General features: G+C 35.0%; 3 protein-coding genes across 3 annotated transcripts; all 3 read right to left on the reverse strand.

Moving 5' to 3' along the window:
• Positions 1-277: 277 nt before the first annotated feature.
• LOC132292923 (protein NCA1) lies at positions 278-7,490 on the reverse strand. Its single transcript, XM_059790412.1, has 8 exons — positions 7,223-7,490; positions 4,783-5,124; positions 4,429-4,660; positions 4,102-4,247; positions 2,440-2,527; positions 2,152-2,298; positions 902-1,051; positions 278-811 (listed from the first exon to the last, which is right to left on the reverse strand). Exons 2-8 carry the CDS (start codon positions 5,109-5,111, stop codon positions 746-748), a joined length of 1,158 nt encoding a protein of 385 aa, XP_059646395.1. The 5' UTR covers positions 5,112-5,124; positions 7,223-7,490; the 3' UTR covers positions 278-745.
• A 1,147-nt stretch (positions 7,491-8,637) lies between these two features.
• Positions 8,638-9,596, reverse strand: LOC132284931 (protein VACUOLELESS GAMETOPHYTES). Its single transcript, XM_059787077.1, has one exon. It carries the CDS (start codon positions 9,548-9,550, stop codon positions 8,831-8,833), a length of 720 nt encoding a protein of 239 aa, XP_059643060.1. The 5' UTR covers positions 9,551-9,596; the 3' UTR covers positions 8,638-8,830.
• Positions 9,597-12,461: 2,865 nt separating this feature from the next.
• LOC132292953 (uncharacterized) lies at positions 12,462-14,944 on the reverse strand. Its single transcript, XM_059790414.1, has 4 exons — positions 14,411-14,944; positions 14,118-14,194; positions 13,579-13,649; positions 12,462-13,420 (listed from the first exon to the last, which is right to left on the reverse strand). Exons 1-4 carry the CDS (start codon positions 14,672-14,674, stop codon positions 12,750-12,752), a joined length of 1,083 nt encoding a protein of 360 aa, XP_059646397.1. The 5' UTR covers positions 14,675-14,944; the 3' UTR covers positions 12,462-12,749.
• Between the last annotated feature and the right edge of the window lie 1,000 nt (positions 14,945-15,944).

Below are 15,944 nucleotides of genomic sequence, written 5' to 3' on the forward strand. Positions count from 1 at the left end.
GACAAGTTCAGCTTAAGCTTCGTCACAAGGGGGTGAGAAAATACCGAATGCCGACCTACAGAAACGAGTTTTTAAAATTCTAAGACATACATTTTTTTTTGGATCTATTCTTTTTCTTGTTACCCATCTAAAGCCGCAGATATTATCACTTGCCAAAAATATGGTAGCCATCTTCATTTCCAAGGACGCGGCTGGCTCACTTTGGAGTAAAAATGGCTCCTCCGCAAATAAATAGTTTCCCGCTTCAATCAGGTATGGTAGCAGTTGCATCGTAAAATTGATAAAAAAGCAGCAGCCATTCTTCATACATTTAATTGACCATTCACAATATATAGCTACTCTAAATTAAAATGAAAAAGAGAATACATTGATCTTGTATCCCATCAAGGAGTACAACATAATAGTACCAAAAAGGTGTAGTATAGTTCTGTGGAGCAGACAACAACGATGACTGTGGAGGACAAAGACATTGGTTCTTTTATCACTTCTATAACATGCAGATGTAGTGTGGCGACTGGCAACACCGAGTCAATGAGGACTTGGCTAGAGGTGCATTCGATAGAGAAGATGTGGAAATTAGCACCTATAACTTACTCTCAACCCATGTACACATGACGCTTGTTTTGAGGAAATCGCTTTCAACAAAATAACCTTGTGATTAATGCACATTTAAGCCCAAAGGGATACACAAACAGGGTTGTTTATTATACTTGATCATTTTCTCTGTTTTGGAAGAAACATGACCTCAGGGTGTTGACTCAGGTTGCTTCTCCGCGAGCTGCTTATTAAGGAACTCCAGCACAGAAAGGCGCTGCATGTAAACATTACAAGTATCAACCACATTTTCAAGGTCCACTATATATAGTGAAGAGAAAAAGAAATTGAGCAGAAAGGGTCGTACCCGTTGTTCAAGATCGACTTCTTCAGAATTTAATTTCAAAGATTCCAACAACTTTATTGCTTCTTGAAATCCATCAGTTGCCAAATCCTCATGTTCAAGATTCCTATCCACATCAGCAACTTTTGCAAGAGAAACAGCCACATCTAGAATCTGCAACCATGGGAAGTAACATATGGAAATAAATGAAATGCAAGTGAGAAATTATTATCTTTTCAGGCAGCTGAATACAGTAACTACAGCAACTTTATTAGCTATCTGACATTACATGGTGTCCTGGAATTGTTTAGAGAGAGGCAAGAAAATTAAAAATTTAAAACATCTATTTACCCAATAAAATAAAAATAAAAAATTCTAAAATCTCATTCCTCTAGTTTGGTTGAGAGAAAGGAAAGAAAGTACTATCATATAACTGGATGGAATGACAAAGAACCATTTCTTTTTCCCCGCTGAGTAAGTAAACAAAGATTCAACACGAAAGCAAAGTTTAAAAACAAAAATCCAACAAAAAAGAAACAAACAATGATATCAGCCGCTTCTTTGGAATGAACCCCTTTTCCTTTCCATGAAATAGTGCTTCTCAACATGAGCCTTTCCCTTTTCATGGAAATAATAATTGAAAGTTATTTTTCCATGCGGTTTTTCGCATGAATGGCCGAATTTGTACTACATGTATAATAACAGCCTTGAGGGGATAATCAATTCAAGGATTGTTGCAGTGTCCAGTGTGAGAACTGTGGGCCCTAATTCTTCTCCTCTGCATGCTGTGCGCAATGCCAAGGGTACTTGTTGACTTGTTACAGTTATGGAAAGAGGTTTGGGTGGAATGGCACGGGAGGTATGATGGCAGGTGCGCAATGACATTTTTTCATGTATATGGAAGGAAATAATTAGGTGTTCCTTTGAAGGGAAGGGATGCTGTTATAAATATATATTGAAGAATCCTTTTTCTGTGGATTTTCAGGAAAGCTAATCATATTTTTGAGAGTTTAGTTTCTGTGGAGCTTGCGTTTTGCATGTTCAGCGCTTTTTGTTATGCCCGTATATACGAAAATAAGTAGCTCTCCCGAAAATCCACAGAAAAAAGGAGACCTGCTTTTGTACTTTCAAAACGCAAGCTAGAAAAAAGCTACGTAGATCTACCAAGTTACTAAACACTTCAAAAATGTTCCACAATTATCTTTATACCTGAAGTCAAACAACATTGCAAATAGAAAATAATTCTTATCCATATTGAAAACATGGTTGCAGACCTGGGATGAAGCATTAGGATGTTGCTTGATGGCATCGCGACGGACATCTAAAGACCGAAAATAGTAAGATCTTGCAGCTTGCAGGTCTCCATCATAATATTTGAGATCTCCGATTTTGTTAAGTGAAACAGAAAGTGTATGCGTGATCTGTAAAGTTCCACAAGAATCAGGGCAGACATGGTTAAATTGTACAAAAGCATGAAATCCAAATCACAATTAGGGCATTCAAGCTTAATCACAAGAAGAAAAATGCCCAACTCTACAATATTATGATTGTGAATCCATTACCTCCAAATCATCTGTTGGCACTTTCAGAAGGAAATTGGCACTCTCTTCGAAATAAGAGACTGCAGAACCAGCATCTCCCATGGCTCGACTGCAATATACATGATTATAATGTGTTAGATCTTTCTCATATAAACACTTTACGAATCAATATCAATAACCAGACATCAAAAAAGCTTAATAGCAACAAAACACTATATTGCAAAGAATTACTCATTTTCATGTCATACATATCCCTTAGATGGCATAAGACCTGCATAACCAACCAGGTCATCAATCTTGACCTTTATTTATTTCACAAACGTGCAAATTGTATTCCATCAGTGGACCAGTTTGCTTAATCAAGATGTTCATCGTAAAACTTGCCTCAAGAAAAAGTGAACTGACAATGCTTCAAAATACGATAACATTACTTATCCAAAAAAATATATATATATACGGTAACATACCATTATGTTATGCAAAGACTGATGTTCCTCCGATCAACATTCAACTCAACAGAACTCACATGTCACTGTTCACTAACATGACATATTAGAATGCACGGTTCAACTTTTATATAAGTACAAAAACTGAGTTTGATGCTCTCAAAGATTTAACTCCATAAACTCCAGATTTCATTCATGGAATCACTTTTGACATCTAAGAGGCTATTGCAGTTCTTCTACAGTGATATAAGACTTTAAAAAATGAATAATAGATACCTATATGCATTAGCTAGAGCAGTCTTTGTATTGGAGATCTCATCTTATTTTTTTCTTAGTTGGTACTCACACACGCATGCCTCCATGGAGGCTTGAACCTCCCCATGGGAAGTACGGGCCTGGTACCGCTAGGCCACTGGCCTATTGGTGATCTCATCTTAATTTTAGGTACTTCCATGATTTACTTATCAAAAAAAAAAAAATTTAGGTGCTTCCATGTTAACTTCACCTTGACAATTAACTTAGTTTTAACCAATTCACCTAGACATTCTTAAAGAAGCCTTCTCCAAATTAAGAACTTCTAAATCTGACAAATTCACGACCAACGTCCGTGAAACCTAACCGACCATGTTGCTCTTGAAATTGTAACAAATTAATGATACACGGGCACTGTATAAATGCCTGAAATATTCAGATATAACACACAACACTTGATAAGTATAGATATGTGTCCAACATTTCTAATTGGATAACACACCTGACAAACATATTCAATAATTCAAGTTTATTATGAAATTGTACACAAAACTCTATTCTTATGTTACATTATTGCTTCAAGACAAGTGAAGTGTTTATATTGAACACAATATTATAAATTTTAAAAAAAAAATCACTCTAGAAAATAAAGGAAATTTTTTAAGTGATACGAGTATTTAGTTGTGTCCCCAAATTTAGGAATTTGATAAATCCACCAGACATTTACCTGCACTCAACACTACTACGGTACTACCAAAGTCCATGTAACATAGCCCAAAACATAATTCCAACTTTCTTACATCTTCATTCCATAGCAATATATATATATATGAAATAAGAAACATGTATGGTTTATCACTTTTACTACAAATTAACTTTTCGTACACAGTGCCAACCAAAAAACAAGAAGTTTCACTAATTAAATTATACAAAGAAAAGTATTACGCTACCGTAAAAGATACAGAAAGAGGAGAGATATACAGACCAGCAATCACCAAGCATACCCAAAACTGCACCTAGCTGAGAACACAACTCTGATGTGTTCCCCATTCTTTCTAACTGTTCTCGAATGTCTTCTGCGCATAGACCAAGTCTTGATTTGGCACTTTCTATATTATGTGCACGAAATGCCTACATATGAAATGGGCCAACAAATAAGTGAACATGATGGAGAATGAATATGCAATTCAACAACTAGTTGGATGTACCAAACAGAAAAAGTAATACCAAGATTGGTTCAGCTCAACAAAGAAAACAAGTGCATTTGAAAAACGCCAGCACCAAACACTGGAAAAGCAATCGACAAACTTACCCTCATAGCCTGCTGGACCAGGAAAGCACCTCTCTCCAGAGACACATCCTCATATATCACTTTTTTCTTCTCACCTTCTACATTCTCTTGGTCTGTATTAACTTGAGACCTCTTGATCCTCGCATGACCGTCAATGAATCGATCAACTACATCTTGAAGATTTGTATCAGCTTCAATCTTCTCAATGTCAGCACCACATAATGGACAATCCTTAAAGCGTGATACACATGCCCTGATATTCCAAAAAGAAGTGAACAACATGCAGTATCAGGATAAGTGACAGATAAGAAGTACATTCTTAGCATATATATGAAAAAACAAAATTAAATATCAGGTTAGTCATTATCTTCTTACTTGCAATATACATGGGAACAAGGTACACATTTGCTGCTTTCAAAGAGAAGCGCTCGGCAGATCATGCAGCTAAAGGGTCCTAGCTTAAATGTTTGTGAATCATACCCAAAGGGACATTTTGGAGAAATGCTGGCAGATTCTGCAGACTCTGGTTTAGCCTTGCCTTCATGCCCAGCTGGACATTTTGGAGAAATGCTGGCAGATTCTGCAGACTCTGGTTTAGCCTTGCCTTCATGCCCAGCTGGGTGTTTATTTTGGCTTTCAGCAGATTTTTTTTGAGAGGAATCATCAGGTCGAGCAGCTTTGACAAAAGGGCAAACAGGTGTCATCTTGATCAACACCCTATGTCAAAAACACGAAAAAACAACTTCTATAAATTTTGTTCAGGAAAGAGAAAAAATAAAGGAAACGAAGAAACATTCTTGAAGGAAAATCCTCAATAAATTTATTAAAGAGTTGGAAAGACATGTCCCTAAAGGACAAGGAGACCTTCCTAAAAGAGAGAGAGAGAGAGAGGAAGAAGAAGAAGATGTGTGTGTGTACCGGGAGGGGAGAGGAAAAAGGAGGGGGGGGGGGGGGGGGGGGGGTGTGTTTGGAGAGAAGAAAAAGAAGAGAAAACAGTAGATGGAAAAAAAAAAAAAAATGATACAACTCCTTCCCCAACAAAACAAGATAAAACCCCTCAACAAGAGTAAGGAAACACCTTTCAAACTCTCCAAATTATCCATTTAACTAGGAAAGAGCCTAATCATCCTCTTAAAAATATATCACTATATCTCAACCTCCAAGAAGCCAAAAAATAAATAATCTCATGCATTTGGGAAGCATATCACCAATATCCGACTGAACATTCTCTAGCCCATCCAAACAACCAAACACTTCTGAAATCCCAAATTCGAGCCTTCTCCTTCCAGAAGAGCAAACACTTCAGCTTTAATAGCATATCCCTTTCCCATTGAGTTCAAAATAAGCACAAAACAGTGGTGTTTCCCCAATGTTTTTAAAACCCAGGCTAACAAGAGCAAATTCATACTCGGATTCAATAGCCATTAACACTAATTGTCAAATTTTGGAGTAATGATTACAAATAGATGAACATAAAAAACAATCATAATATTATCTGCAGCATTGTCCCATGAGAAGTGAATCCCATGATTAACAATTCATCATACCATTAACAAGTTGGAAATTGAAGATTTTTGTATCATGTGGTAGCAATAGTGTAACATCTTTGAAACGGTCCAAGGAAAACAAACTTGTTAATCAGAATAACAGTTTATTTTATTTTAATTTTTCCTTTTTTCTCCAACAAGAAACATCACTACAGGGAGAAGAAAGTACAAAAAGAAAGAATTCTTTAAAAAACAAATACAATTAGGATCTAAAGAAAATAGTGTAACCACAACTATTTGGCAGTATTCTTGCCAGGCCCTAAGGCACCAGTACATATCAATATCTATCACACAATTAAAAGTTCGAACATTTAAAATACTTGCATTCATGAAGTATTTGACAGGAACGGAAAATATGAAACCACCTTTCTTCAATTCTTGCGCATTTGGTTGTTGCAAAGACATGTAAGCACAATCCAATATCGGTTTTCTTGAAACACACGCACATCTATATACACATTCCTTAAATCATTTCTTACAATATTTCAATACAATGTGATCTCTAGAAAAAACTAAACTATATTCTTCTTCTTTTTTAAGAAAAAAAAATTCCTGTAAATAAAATTGCTGTAGAAAGGCAAACTATTTCTTTCTTCTTCATTTTTTTTTTTTTTTTCATTGGCAAGAAACTCACACAGCCATTTGTCCCCACGGGACTTGAACCCTCACCATCCCCTTTGGGAGGTAGAGGAGATATACCACTAGCCACTAGGCTACACAGCCTTAGGGTCAGAAAGGCGAACTTATTGGCTCTTTCCTTTCTTTTACTTGAAATCAAATTATATATATATATATATATATATTTGAAGAAGCAGTTTCTAGCATGAAATCCTGTGAACAAAATGAAGCCCATAATTAGAAATTAAAAACAGTTCTTCTTGTTGCCCTTTTCCCCTATCTCGTAAGACCAAGCATAGAGATCTAGTAATCCAAAACCAAATAAAACAAAGATTTGTCAGAATGTATAAGTGGTCATAGCAGAACACAAACATAGTGTAATTTCAAGGAAAAGAGGAGTAGTATTAATTACTACTAAGTCTGATCAAGATTAAGTTAATTCCGGACATTGCGGTTCGAAGAATTCGAAATCTAGACTAATAAAGAATTGTAACTTATACATAAATAGTGAATAATGAAAATTTCAAAATATAATATAAGCACAAATACAGGACTTACTCGGAAAATACAAATAGACAACAATTTCAACCGGTTTATAATCCAATTAGCACAAGAAGCATACAAGAAGACAGAAAAACACGAGAACATACCGATTAGATAAGATGGCTGAGGCAGAAAAGCTCTGCAATTTCTTGAAACTTTTCTATGAGAACTTCAATGGTGAGTTGTATCCCAGCCCCTAGAGAAAGAGTGTATAGAGAGAGAATGTTGATAAGAAAGAAATTCTTCAAGGTTTTGATTGAGAGCTTCAACGGTGAACCGGATCGAAGGGAGATAGAGAAGGGGGAAGAGAGAGAAATTATATAGATATATATCTATATGTATATGTATGTAATTTCGTCTTGAAACGAGGAATAAGAATGCGTGAGACATATCCGTAGTTTATGTGAGCGTGTGAATGCTATCTTCTAACGCGTGCGTGGAGCTCCTATAAACGCAACGCTACGCCAAGCCACGGTTATGCGCGTGCACCACTCACCTCTCGAACTCGAAGAAGTCACAGTAATAATACAGGGCTTCCAATTTTTAATTAAAATACAGTAATAATTTTTATAATTAAAAATAATAATACAGTAATAATAAATAAATAAAATTTCACTTAAAGGACCATAGTACTTCCAGTTAAATTTGTAAGCACTGTATATTTTAAAGTAGGAACAAATGGATGTTTCAATTTCTTGTGGATATTTATATAAATATATGTGACAGAAAAGAACTATATATATATATATATATATATATATATTTATTTATTTTTTTCTTTTTTAGTGCATGTGTATCGACCTCATAACAAATATAACATTCAAGTTAGGAGTACGGTTCAAAAACGAGACATTAAAGATTTACCTCCCGAATTCCTACCAACGCAATTATGCTCCTGGGGGCGACAATATAATACTTTACAACACTTCAGCTGATTAATTATAATTTTATATTTTTACAATAAGATACGTTAATTAATAAAAAGATCAATTACAATTGCCATGTTATCCAAATGGTTGGGTTATTCTTGGAACATGTATTTGAACTTTGCACCTCCTCTAACCAACCACTGAAAATTTTTACTTTAAAAATAATACGGAGTAATAAGTAAATAATTCAACCTACATGACTATTTAATTATTTATGAATCAGTAAATCGTGGATCATATGCAATGGGCTGGGAATTGGTTTGTGTCCCTTCTACATTGAACCCAACTTTAGCCTGGATTGGCCCGTCGAATTGCGCGGACACCAATTAAGTCGTGTCCAGTTCAATTCAGATTAGGGTTTCATATACGGTACTTTACAGCTGTGTTTTATTTTTTTCGGAAATTACTTTACAGGTGTGTTATTATGTCAGATATATATATATGTGCTTGCTCTCGTACTCTATCCATAGTACATGAATCAATTATATTGACAATCATACCCAAATGTTTCTCTTTTTGACTGAAAGAAGAAAAAAAGAAAAAACACAAAATTGAGGAAGTCTTCAATCATGTACTTAAAATTTATTTGCAGTCACACATGAAATTTTTTCTGGTTACAAACTAGAACTTGTTGATTACATAGACATAGAGTTGATCTCCAACAAAACAGACTCAACCAAATAGATCGATCCATGTATATTATTGATCATTCAAATACATATGCAAAACTAGAACTGAACTTGATGCATGTTACCAATGGATCTGTGATGACTTGGGGACAGTCACTCACGCCAAAGAAGTGAGATTGAAAGAAGACATCATTTGTGCAAACTGGTCAGCCATTTGCATCTGAAGCTGAAGCTTATACAATTCAACCACCGCGTCTTCCGTCAATTCAACCTCCGGCTGACCTTCACAACCATTCTGAGGTACTGCCTCCGAATCAGAGGCGGCGTCGTCCGGATACAATCCCAGTTTGACCTCCTTGGTGGCACAATAAGTATGCACAAGAAAAAGATCACATTTTGAACAATCATAGGCCCAGTGCTTAGACTCCAACAATTTGTTACATATTTTACAAATACAGTTAGGCGTGTTTTGGTCCACCTTGTCAGCTGGGTTGGTACAGATGAGGCCAAGTTGATGTGGATGAGAGTTATGGGTTACCTTTGGAGGCAAGAAAGCACAGTGGACATGGAGATCGATCTCACAAAGCGCGCAACAATAGGAGAAGGCATTGCCAGGTGCACCACAAGCGTTGCACAAGAAGGTAGCACTGCAGTAAGTTGGGGAGGGGAGGAGGATGAGAGGGTGCAGTGGATGGGATGGGTGCTTGACGTAGCGATTTGCATTTCCACAATGCTGGTGGAGGAAGAAATTGCAGGGCCAGCAAGCGTAAACGGAGTCATGACAGTAGGATTCGCAGCCGGAGCAACGAAGTTGTTGACCCTGCTGCACTTGATACATCATCAAGCTATGCTGGTGGCTGAAATGCTTGTACTCCATCTCTCTTTCTCTCTCTCCTTAATTTTCCCTCAAGCTCTGATTCAGAGACTTGAACTAACATTGTTACATATAGCCAATTCCAATATTATGGACTAAGTCAAGCTATCAATAATTTTGACTAACAAGAGTTGTGCATATTCCTCGTTTCTTAGTGGCCATTGTAAAATAAAATAAATGTCAAGTTGTCGATGCTTGCGGGAGTTGGGTGTACATGATCATCTAATTCCTATTTAATACAAACACACACAAATTCATACAAGCGGATTGAAAATTCAAATGCAGAAAAAAAAGCCATTGACTTGGAAAAAGTTGGCCATAATAAAGTCAACTCCCATTATATATTTAGACAATTAGATGGCATTGGATATATATAAATTGACTTTAATTTGGACTTTTTTTTTTTTTTTGCAACTTTAATTTGGATATTGACTTCACTAGAAAAGGGCTAACCTAAAGGCTACAGACCCTATTGTACGTTTGTCTTATGATTTGCAGTTTGAATCAGTATCAGAGGGTGTGGTGGGCGAGGAATAGACATGGAACTTGGGATATATATATATATATATATATATATGTACATATATCAGATTTTAATTTCATTGGGGTTTGGGGACTGTAAAGTTTATACTACAGATAATACCTTCCTTATTTCTTCTTTTCCTTTGTTTTTTTTTCGGTCACAACCTTCATGGAGTGACCCTATTGTACGTTTGCCTTATGATTTGCAGTATGATCGAAAATGCAATGTACCATGCATCGTGAGTATATATAGATCCGTCTGATGTTAGTGATTAGTGAGTGATGTGCGGGACAGATTTTGTGATTACAGGGATATCCTGCTGCTGCTGTATCTTTCATACTTAAGCGATGTGTCTTATCATTACCCAATTTTCTGTCAGTTGCCTTGGCTTCACACATGTTTTTCTTTTCAATTATGTACATATATTGTCTGTCTTTTATATACTTTATTTTAGTTTCTTTTTCTTTCGTAATTTTGAGTTATGCTTAAATTAAAATTTAAACTCAACTCGATTCAACTGGACTCGATCTAAATTCACCACTTGTGATTGTCATGTCTAAGTTTAAAGGATTTGATTTCCTAAGTCCTTACAAACTCTCTCTCATCTTACAAAATATAGAATGTTGAGGTTCATATCCTCATAGGTCAGTTCAAATTCTGTGTTTACCAACTCGAATTTTGGCATAATTTTGGTGAAACTTAATTTTGTGACAAAGGATTGCAAATTCTGTGAGTTGATTACTTTTTAAAAAAACATATCGATCAGCTGGTATTTAAAATCTTTTTTATTTTATTAGTAAATATTCTTGTAAAGATTGTTATGTCTAGCAGTTATGGGCGTTAACAGGCAAAAAGCTAGGCAGATGATATATGCAATAATACAGAAATATATCATATATAGTTCTAGTTATGATATATTCTTCCAATTCATAATATTCATTGACTTCAATTAATTTTTTTTGTTTTGATAGAATTGCCAAATTCGATGAAGTTTAGATTCAACTGTGACCTCAGATTTTGAATTGGGATGAAGTTTGGTGAGAAAGATTTGGCATAAATACAAAGTTTGGTCAAAATTCAAGTAATAATTAAGATTAATATTCAGATCGATCAAGGGAAATTCATTGTACATGGAAAATTAATTAAAAAATCTCTAGCTACAGCGTCCCCATTAAGTAAACATTCTAATAAGTAATAATAATCCATAAAATTCGAATTCATAATGGACCAAGGAGCAAATTAACAAATTTTTCCAAAGAAAAATATAAGGAACAAATTAACATGAGTAGCTAGTATGGTATAAATTGATTGTTCTATCGTGATTGACATAACGTTTCAATGTCCTTATAAGCAACAAAGAATATTAATATAATTAATTAACCATGTATTTCTTAGGATCAATTCTTGAATTTCACAAGATAATGAGATTTAATTTTCTTTTTCTTGTCATTTTCTCATGGTGAAGGGGCGCACTCAACTCTAGACATCCCAGTTTGTCCCTCAAACCTCATCATTATTAATGATGCACTTGCATGGAATTAACATGCATTTTCTTACCCAAAAAACAAATATATATATATATATATATTAACATGCATTTTAATGAACAAAATGACCAGTTTAGTAACTTTAGTTTTCAAATCATGCCTGAAAATAGTTAATTGAGCAAGTGACATGGCTCAAAATGAAAAGATTATGTCAGCCCACGGCGTTGTTATTTAAGGACTCATTTTGTATCTTTGAGAGAAATTGTTCAATAATCTTAGACTTTATGTCACTTGTTAGTCCAGTCCAAGTTCGATGGAGCTAGAAAATAGCTCCCTCAATCTAGACAGATTTATTTCAGCAACTTACCGGCTGCCAATGCCGATTCTTACGCCCTTGGATAGAGAGGAAGGGCGGGGCAATTATTATTATTATTATTATTATTATTATTATTATTATTTTAATGTTATCAAATCGCAGTATATAACTGTAGATTTGAAATAACTACATATACTTTTCCTATGAATTTGTAAAGTTAACATATATCATGGTTTGGTGCATGAACTGTTAACTGTTCTAATTTATTTTCTTTTTGTTATTTTAACATTTTATTCATTTCATGAACAATTTGTATTAATTGCATGTGAACAGCTCTAGTTCGATTCATTTTCTTTCCTTAGTCAAAACACAAAAGGAATGCAAATCTAGGGTCTGGTGATCGAAGTAGTGGCTTCCCAGAAAATATAAAGAGATCTAACAATGTGACGATATATACAAAAAATATGACATACATGAACAAAATACTGTATCAGACTTAAATTTAAGTACTCTATGTTACTCTCTTAGCAATAAGTAAAATGATTTGCTCCACGATTTGGACCCCATACAAGGAAGGCACAAGAAATGTGTGTGAAACCGAATCGGAGGGCGCATAAACCCATCACTAGCTCATTAAAACAGTATTAAGCACAAAATATAGAGCAAAAAGTCAAAATTAAACAAAACAAATTGAAAAATAAGTACAATATTCATTAAGCATATGTTCTTCACTCAGAATCATATATATATATATATATATATATAAAGCACGCATGACAGTATATAGTTGCACCGCACCAGGTGTAACACAACATCAAACATTGATTAATGTTGCATGCCTTCATTCAAGTACATGAAATAACCATTCATTTGTCTTCATAGGCGGTTGTTTTTGTTGTTATCAGCCACTACAACCACATTGTTTGTTTGCCCCAGTAAACTACTCATGGATCTAGCTTTCACCATACCAAGCTTCATCTTCTTCTTCTTATTTGTCATCATCAATGGCTTCTTCTCATTTCCATCGTCATCGTCATCGTCTTCGTCGTCCTCCTCATCATCATCATTAATGTATTCCATCACGGATGATATCGACTGGACCTTCTTTGGCACAACAAAATCAGTAGTCTTGGGCATGGCACGGCTTCGAACACTAGTGGTACCATTAATGCTTCGAAGTCTTCCTTTACCCAAGTGATGTTCACACAGAGAGTACCCTACGAGGGTTTGTTGGCAACACCTCCATCCCCTCCCATTAACACGACTGCACCGAGAACCTTCCATTATAACACTACCTCTCTTACTCTTTTTGGCACTACTAGTCTTATTATTATTAATGCCCTCTTTGGCTTCTTTATAACCTTCATATTCATCATCGCTACCATTTTGTAATTGCACACATTTCTTGTTGGTCTTCGACTTCATTTTCGCCTTCATCTTCTTTTCTTTCTCCGGTATGGTGATCTCTTCGCTTCCTCTTCTCTCGAAGCTTCCTCTTCTCTTCTTCAATGGAACAACTTTATCTCCTTCATACCACCTCCCAACTTCTATTTTAATTATATATATATATATAGTGCAATTGTACACAACCAAAAACACAATTACACTTGTATTCAAGACTAGCAAGCAAATGAGAATGAGATAGATTCTTGAACAGTTATATACATATAGATAGATAGATATAGCAAATAATAATAATGTTTACCTTGATGAGAAGAATTCGCAGATGGTGGCAGAATCTGAGTACCTACTTCTGCACCTAAGATGCTTTCTTTCCTAAAAATAAGCAAGACCCAGAAGATCCACAACCACATGGTATACCATCAGATTTATATATACTCCCAAAATAAAAATAAAAACAGTGCAATATATATACAAATTGATGTATTGTAGCTGGGGACCAGCGTCCCAGGCTAATGTGCACCGGATAGGTATTTTTAGTTCAAGAGAGAAAAAAGCACTATATATATATATGTGTGTGTGTGTGTGTATGTGTGTGTGTGTGTATCAGATGAGATGGGATGGGAAGGTATGGTAGCTAGTTAGCCAAAGCTGATATAAAAACACCATAAACAGTATTTTCCACTTCAAGTGTGTATATATATATATTTATATATATATTGTGGCCGGGTTAAATCAAGTTATGGCCTATTGGTGTGTGTGTCTCTCTCTCTTCAACTTTTTACTACAAGAATTCATGAAAGAAGAGAACATCATTCAGTAACTTTTCTTTTTTATTCTTACCTGGTATCATTAGTACTTTTCTCTTCCTCTCCCCATGTCTCTTGTTTACTAACCTCTTCGCTACCTTCCATGTCCACCTGCAAAATCAAAGCAAACATAAGATCTAAATACATCATCTATAGTTGTATATATCTAATGCAATCCTTGTGGGTGCAGATTTAGTATGGGGAATTAGTTACATATGTAAGGCTTGTTTGGGTAACATTGAAATATTGTTGTGCACTTGTGTGTCCACACACACACAAGCTAGCAAAAGAATAATACCAAACCAAACCAAAACAAACCAAACGCACCTGTTGCTTCACCTCCTGGTAGGAAGGCCATCTGGACCATCCACTTCCGATCATCAGCCGTGACGGTGGGAGAGGCTGATTAGGAGGATCGGACGGCTGAGAATTAATGTTACCTTGTTGTACACAAAGATTTCCATCTGGGTATGCAGTTTGTACGCTACCTTGTGTGTGTTGTTGCACCACCGGTGACGGCCGGTTGAGTTGGGGATCTGTGAGAGACAATGAACAGAAAGAAGAGGATGGAAAACGTTTCCTGATCCTCATCGCCGAAAGATAAAAAGAGATTGATAGATGCAAAAAACGAGAGAGAGGGAGAGAGAAATTTGATGGTAAGGGCTTAGACCCAGTGCAGATAGATAGGAAGATATGATCTATCAGGTCTGATTTTTTTTTTTTTTTTGTAGAGAGAGAGAGAGAGAGTGTGCAAACCTCCTAGATACTGCAACCCCCAAGAAATTTTTTTTGCTTTAACTCTCTCTGTCTCTCTCTATCTTGTGTTTCTCTCTCTAACTTTTATTTGTTGCACCACACAACACAGAATAAGGAAGAATAGATTATGGGTACGTTGGCACGTGTGGAGGCTTGTGTACAGTCATACAGAAAGTGTGGCACGTGTGAGGTGGAACCGTCTGAGGTGGTGACCGGCAACCGGAATCGTGGAGGAAGACAAAGGTACGGACGACATGACAGGGTGGAGGGGAGAGAGTATTAGTTTTTCTTTTCTTTTCTTTTTTATTTTTTATTTTTTCAAAAAATATAAAAATTTGCTAGTAACGTTTTTATTTTCTCCGTATTAAAAAAATAATAATAATAATTTGCTAGTAACGTTTTCATTTTCTCCGTATCAAACCAATAAACAAAGTATAAAATTCACGTTGGTTTTACAGGGATTTGAATTCCAACCTTCCGCTTTAAGTAGTTAAAAGAAATATTATTAAGGTAAGGTACACAGATTTTGGTGTAAATAATTATTCAATGGAAAATATTGAAATGACTTATTAAAAATAAAAGGCATTGCCGTACATCTATAAAAATTTCATAAGAAATCAAAATTTTCTTTTTAATCAAACAAAGCCTCAGGATTTGTTTTGTTAAATAGAAACTATAATGAGAATTGAAAGTAAAAGAAAGTGAAATTACTGAAAGAAAAGTAATATTTTCAATATGCATTTGAATAGTACGAATTTTTTTAAGAAAAAAAAAAAAAATCATTGTTTTCAATTTATATATACTTTTTTTAAAATTAAAATTTTTCTATGTCTTTTGTAGGAAAATTTTTATTTAAAAGTTAAGTTGGTTTTGAAAAATTACTTTTTTCTCAATTTTTTTTTGTTTATATTTTTTCCAACTATCCAAATTTCTAAAGTATTAAAAAATTCTTAGCTTCCTTTTATTTCTTAATATTTTCATATAATCAAAAGGAGCCTTAATTATGATTTTTATTTTTACATAAATAGCTTTCTTATGAATTTTAGGCATATAATTTTTTTTTTTTTTTTTTGATATCCAGTGTGTCTGAGGTTTTGCACCAACT

The sequence above is a fragment of the Cornus florida genome, unplaced genomic scaffold (assembly GCF_030987335.1).
Source record: "Cornus florida cultivar Cherokee Brave unplaced genomic scaffold, ASM3098733v1 CherokeeBrave_3.0.0_Hap2_Chr02, whole genome shotgun sequence".
NCBI lineage: Eukaryota > Viridiplantae > Streptophyta > Magnoliopsida > Cornales > Cornaceae > Cornus > Cornus florida.

Bases quoted from the DNA above. Each gene is read 5' to 3' on its own strand.
- LOC132284931 (XM_059787077.1), bottom strand. From the start codon at position 9,550: ATGGAGTACAAGCATTTCAGCCACCAGCATAGCTTGATGATGTATCAA.
- LOC132292953 (XM_059790414.1), bottom strand. From the start codon at position 14,674: ATGAGGATCAGGAAACGTTTTCCATCCTCTTCTTTCTGTTCATTGTCT. The intron at 13,650-14,117 runs GTAAGAATAAAA...GCTTATTTTTAG, and splicing joins AAAAGTACTAATGATACCAG to GAAAGAAAGCATCTTAGGTG. The intron at 13,421-13,578 runs GTAAACATTATT...TAATTAAAATAG, and splicing joins TGCGAATTCTTCTCATCAAG to AAGTTGGGAGGTGGTATGAA.
- LOC132292923 (XM_059790412.1), bottom strand. From the start codon at position 5,111: ATGACACCTGTTTGCCCTTTTGTCAAAGCTGCTCGACCTGATGATTCC. The intron at 4,661-4,782 runs GTAAGAAGATAA...TTGGAATATCAG, and splicing joins TGTTCCCATGTATATTGCAA to GGCATGTGTATCACGCTTTA. The intron at 2,299-2,439 runs GTAATGGATTCA...GGAACTTTACAG, and splicing joins TGCCAACAGATGATTTGGAG to ATCACGCATACACTTTCTGT.